This window comes from Halyomorpha halys, unplaced genomic scaffold, assembly GCF_000696795.3.
Source record: "Halyomorpha halys isolate HHAL.00 unplaced genomic scaffold, Hhal_1.1 Scaffold172.1, whole genome shotgun sequence".
NCBI classification, from domain to species: Eukaryota; Metazoa; Arthropoda; class Insecta; order Hemiptera; family Pentatomidae; genus Halyomorpha; species Halyomorpha halys.
Window position 1 is genome coordinate 615,303 of NW_027113242.1, and position 5,843 is coordinate 621,145.

The following is a 5,843-nucleotide window of genomic DNA, read 5'->3' on the forward strand; positions in this document are numbered from 1 at the left end:
GGGTTTATTTTAACAAATAAACCCATTGCAACTTAGTTGTAGGATTACAACTTTATATTTATATTTAAAGAACAATGGGTTACAATGAATCACTATATGCCTAAACCCTTGGAGGTCGTTTTAAACAATATCCAGTGTACTTGAAATTTGAATATTTATGCATCTTAAACATTTAAGGCCATTGAAATCTGGCCCAGTACATAGTATCATATGATCATCAAAGGGATCCCGCTGGTAGGGAATTTACCGAAACAAATTTAGAAGCAAAGCTCTGCTAATTAAAGCTTTCAGAGACCTCAATGAAAGACCTGAAATGATTAGACGAACACGAGAATCGTGGATAAGACCCTGGTTCTACTGATTGAAGAGAAGGGGTACCTATTTAGAACATCTGTTTATAGATTTAATTAAACCTTGACAAATATTTTCATTTTCCTTTGAAGTATTTCCAATAACTTATAGAATATTTCAAAGGATATATATAAATTATTTTAGGTTTTATTTCATAAAAATCCATGCAATAAAATATCGAAAAACGAGCAGAAAAACGCCCAAATATTGAGAAAATCAGGTTTACTATTTAATTTATAATATTCTTATAAATTAGAAAAGGAAGATTGTCAAAGAAAAACTCAAGTAGTGATTAGATTATTTATATTGAGCAAATGTTTCGCCCCAGGTTGCAGGGCTTCATCAAGGCTAAAAAAGATACGAACACTTAAATGGTTTGTAACATAAATGTAAACGTTTTTTAAAAATTTATTTATTGCTATTTACAACTGTACATTTAAGTCATTTAGTAAATTTGATCTCAGTTAAAATGGAATGTTACAGGCGTGTAGAGAAACTACCCATTGGGAGCACTCTTAGTGACGTTTTACATTAGCAGGTCTCGCGGCCATCTTCTTTTCAGGCGCCTCGGAGGATTGTCAGGAATGGAAGAGGAAGCAAGGTTAGAAACGAGTGGGTTTGGGTGGTTAGGGAGTTTATAATGGAAGGAGTGATATCTGGTTCGGGTTAGATCGGTTACATAGGGAACATTAAGGCCTTTATGTATGATTTTGTTTGTGACAAAGTAAGGAGCATTGAAGATTTTACGAAGGATTTTGGTTTGGAATGATTGAATACGAGAGACTATATATCAGTCTTTTGTAATGAATTGGAAGTTTAGACCGTTTGTCCAGTAAATTTCCTAAATGAAAAATGAAAAAGGTGTACTATTCGCTCTCTGTTGTTTACTCCAAAAACAGATGACTTCTTAACGTATCAGTATGCGCACATATCGCCTCCTCACTCGTATTGTAGTGAACTTCAACATAGTTGCCGGCATTCTGGCCATCACCGCCGTTTTCATCATGTTAGCCAAGGCTGATTCGGCTCACCCTCAATGAGGACAAGGTGGTCCGACGTACGTCCTTCTGCCGATCTACCTGCACCAGAACATTCACTCAGGACAACAACCACCTTCAGGGGCCCATCAATCACCAGTGGTGTAAAAATTTTTGTTTTCGTCTTTTGTCCAACTTCAATAAATTTTTTAATAGTTTTAAGAATGGGCATAATCCTAGATAAACTGTTATTAAAACGCCTCTATCCAATCCTTGACTCATATCATGTTATTCCTGACCACCAGTTTGGATTTAGAACATCTCATTCTACCATACAACAGCGTCATCGAGTGGTTGATGTCATATCTTCCACATTGGAGCGCGGAATGTACTGCAGTCGAGTCTTCCTCGATGTTGAACAAGCTTTTTTGATCGGGTCTGTGAAGGGTTAGATCCAGGTCTGCTCTATAAACTTCGTCAATTCCTACTCCCTCCTATTTCCTTTTAATCCGCTACTACCTCACTGGTAGAACCTTTAAAGTAAATCATAACCTAGCCTATTCATCTCTCTTTTCTCAGTCCGCCGGTGTATCCTCAAGGTAGTATCTTAGGTCGGTCCCACTCTTTATACGGTTCATACAGCTGACATCCCAACCCACCCCAACACAGTCCTAACAACATACGCTGATGTCACATGTATACTGTCTGTAAACAACAATTTTGAGCAATAAAATTCGAAATGTGAAAATTTGTTCAAGAACTTCAAAACATTAAAATATAAAATTAGAGTCAATGTAATGTCCTTTTCATGGTTCGAATATCATTCCAGGTTTGGTTGAATTTGAACCTAGCGAACAAAGTACGCAATTTCATGAAAATTTGGTATCAATAAATAACTTTTTGCATTACAATAGAATTTCTGCTTTACTATAGTAAAACCTAATTATTCATCAGACTATGACAACATCAGAAAAAGTTACACCTGAACTCTACCACCTATATATATCCACGTGTGTTTAATATCATCTCACAGTTTTATTTTTCAGATAAAATCAAGAAAAATAAATATGCAAATCAAAGGATTTTTCATGAAATTAAACGTTGGCTACCTGGCACAGTGAATTATTGTTAAGTACTGGCTTGCGTGCTTCCAAGTTATCCAGATATAAATAAGCAGTCATTTTTTTCAACGTTATCTTCTGGACTAGTATATATTTAGAGCAATCCAACATTCTTAGTTATAAAAATAGAAATAATTCTAAAATAAATTATAGTTTTAAATCCGAAAGGACTTGGAATTATTGCTTATTGCAGCTGAACTATAAGATTTTGTAATTTATAGTTTGTTTCAAATTAAATTTTGTCCAAGTTTTTATATTAATCAAAATGTATTTTATCTATATTTTTTGATTTATTCTATAATTTTCCACCTCGATTAAAAATATAAATTAATGACTTAAATATTGTACAACTGTATTACTGAAAACAAAGATCTAAATTTTATAATGACCATTGAGCGTGATTTTTGAAAAGTTGTAGCAAACTGTCACATTTTTTACTAGAAACAACACGTATTTTATTTTAAGAGTAAATTTAATGCAATCAACGTGCCTAACTAAAACGATTATAATTCGATAAGAAAAACAAGAAGGTAATTTAAAATCGTTGTGTTTTGTAATTTTTTTTAATGTAAATTAAATCTAAATAAAATTGTATTTCTCGAAATATTCTTTCGTCTAAATCATTTTTTCCAATTCTTTATTCCTCCTGTTTTGCTATTTTTTTCACAAACTATAGATAAAAATTAGATCTACGCAAAATGATTATGAAACAGAAAACAAAACCATAAGAGTTGCCAATATAAGACAATTGTTTTTCACTTTAACATACCTATATATGGAATACATAGTAAGGGAAAGTATCGTGATCGAGCAACAGTTCTAATTAGTTTTCGACGTAAATACAGGTGTTGAGTCCAAATAATCAAGTCTTGCAAAATAGTCTGTATATTTTATCAGTCTAGCTCAAAACCTAAAGTTGTAAGGAACTGAAATAACACGTTCAAGACGTGTATATGCCTGGGATTTTGGATTGTAAGGATTGAATACGAGAAGGAATTCGAAGGTTTAGTGGAACCCCAAAGCTCAACTCCATATGTCTAGATTGGCCTTATTACAGTCATGTAGATCAGTCTTTTGTGACGTGTTGGAAGTTTAGAGCGTTTGTCTAGTAAGAACTGTAATAGTCGAAATCTACGTGCAGTTTCCTGTCTTTCCAGTCTTGTGTGGATTCCAGGTTAATCGTTTGTCCAAATGTAGTCCAAGGTAGCGGATCTGTTCGACAGGGGTAAGAGTAACATCATTAAATGAAACTGTAGGGCAGTCAGTAGGACGAAGAGTAAAGGTGATTTGATGAGATTTTTGGAATTTATCTTAAGGATAAATATATTTATATATCAATGGTTCATTAATGAAAAAGAGTCGTTTCCATTCAAATTTTAGCTATAGTTTCATTCATAACTAATTTTTGCCCATCTCTACATGTAAGTCATATACTCATTGAATCAGCCCAACAATGCTTAAATGAATAAATTAAAAATATCTTCTATAGGAGATTTTATTGAAGGGATTTTTCTTTTATTTAAATAATGTTATATAAACTTCCAGAGTCCTTGGTTATTTGGACTCGCAAAATGGTGCATGTGTGTGTATTCTATCACAATGATGAAAATTCGGAAGAAACTGGAATTAAATATTTTAGGTAGGTAAATGTCAGGGATGTGAAAGCAATTTTTCGATTCGACTGACTAGAAGTGCCACTTTATTGTTTCGATTTTTACATTTTTTAGATTTTCTCGAAAATTACTCGAAATTAACGATTAAGATTGAAAGTGACATGTTAATGTACAATTAAATGTTCTTTAATATCAGCTAAGTCTTGTTCCCATTGAAATAGTCTGAAAAGGCTTCGACTTTTTAAAAAATTTTCTTCTACATTAACTTTAATTTTGAAAAAAAATTAAACAGTTATCATTTTTAGAAATAATAAATGATGGATAAATACAAAATCTTAAAGACTTTTAAACATAACTTAAAGAAAAAAATAGAGACACCAATTTGAACGGGAAGAGCCAAGATCGAATTACTACTGATGCTGATCGAATTACTGCTGCGCTATCTTTTGTTAAACTGATGTACTCTTGAAGATACAAAATTTATATCCGTTATTCCCCCCTCAAAAAAATTTTAGGGTTAGTTTGAATTTTGTCCTCTCGTTTATTTAAAAATTCATATAATCCGATAATGTAAATTTATTTCTTGAAGATAAAGTAATTTTATGACCACAATGTTCTTTTATGATAGAAGAACAAATTGACATTGTCAACTATCAATTTTACACAATTTATGAATACTTCAAAAACTGGACATTTGATATAGTGCCAGTAATTTTATTTTAGATTTTAACTTAATCACTACAATTAACTTGAATTGCTAAAACAATTTTGTTTTTGCACATTGATCATTCAGGATATGAAAAAATTAAAGAAAAAATAATTATAACAAACATTTATTTTATCTATCTTTGTTTTGTTTTTATTCCCTTAAGTATTGTTAGTACATTGGTTATTACAGTGCGCAAACTTTGTAAACAGCAGGTACATCATTAATTCTTTAAAGCAAACTATAAACTGGTAAACTGCTAAGAAGTTGTTTTCCTTAACATTACTTTATGTTATTGATTTAATTACAACAAAGATTAATTAATTGCAGTAAATTTTTATGAAACAAAGAAATGTTGATTGCTATCGCAGGTACATATACACCGAGGTCTTTTGAGGTCATCCGAGTCTGGCATCGATTCCCTCCAAGATGTGTAATTAGGGTTGTTCTCCAGCTGACTCGTTACATACGAAGGAGTTAGTTTTTGGGTTCCTTCTAACATCACATCCCGATCAAGTCCATCTGACGTACCATCAACTACAGTTGTTGGCATCAATGATCCATCTTCCAAACTAGACGGAACTTGCTCGTTGTTGAATCCACTTGAGACCGATGACGGATTCAATGAAAATAGATCGGTTTGGGTTCCCTCAGATTGTCCCGGAACAGCTTCATCAGTTGATGATGTAGTTGCATTCGCTGAAAACGGCCACGAAAACATTTTCTTGATTTCACCAATTAAAGAACCACTATTTTCCTCTGGTTTTTCTAGGGATACGCCATTTTCACTATTCCCATCAGTTTCTGGGGTTTCATTGGTTGATGAAACATCAGATGGGGAACCATTACTTTTAAATACAGATTGACTTTGGAGGGTAGGTGTTATAATTTGCATTTGCTGATCTACTATCGCAGACGGAGAAGGCATCTCTAAATCTCTTGCCGAAGGATCGCTTTCGTCATTAAGCAAGGTTTCATCGCTTCCTGTTGTCGGTGCGGTCAGACTTGCACTAAGCTGAGAGGCTGGATTGGCTATAGATTCGGCATTTCCACTTCCTGTTCCGAGTGATCCTGT

General features: G+C 33.2%; 2 protein-coding genes across 2 annotated transcripts in view; both read right to left on the reverse strand.

Annotated features, from left to right (window-relative positions):
• Positions 1 to 4,879: 4,879 nt before the first annotated feature.
• On the reverse strand, positions 4,880 to 5,758 carry LOC136796613 (uncharacterized; the record flags this gene model as incomplete). Its single annotated transcript, XM_067050814.1, is given in 1 exon segment — positions 4,880 to 5,758. A coding segment is annotated over 1 exon segment (653 nt), but the record flags the coding sequence as incomplete, so codon positions are not given.
• Positions 5,759 to 5,800: 42 nt separating this feature from the next.
• The window catches only part of LOC106679027 (serine-rich adhesin for platelets), a 10,011-nt gene continuing 9,968 nt past the window's right edge, over positions 5,801 to 5,843 (reverse strand). The window contains exon 5 of the mRNA XM_067050818.1: positions 5,801 to 5,839. Coding sequence (XP_066906919.1) covers positions 5,801 to 5,839 — 39 coding nt within the window. The remainder of the gene's footprint in view (positions 5,840 to 5,843) is intronic.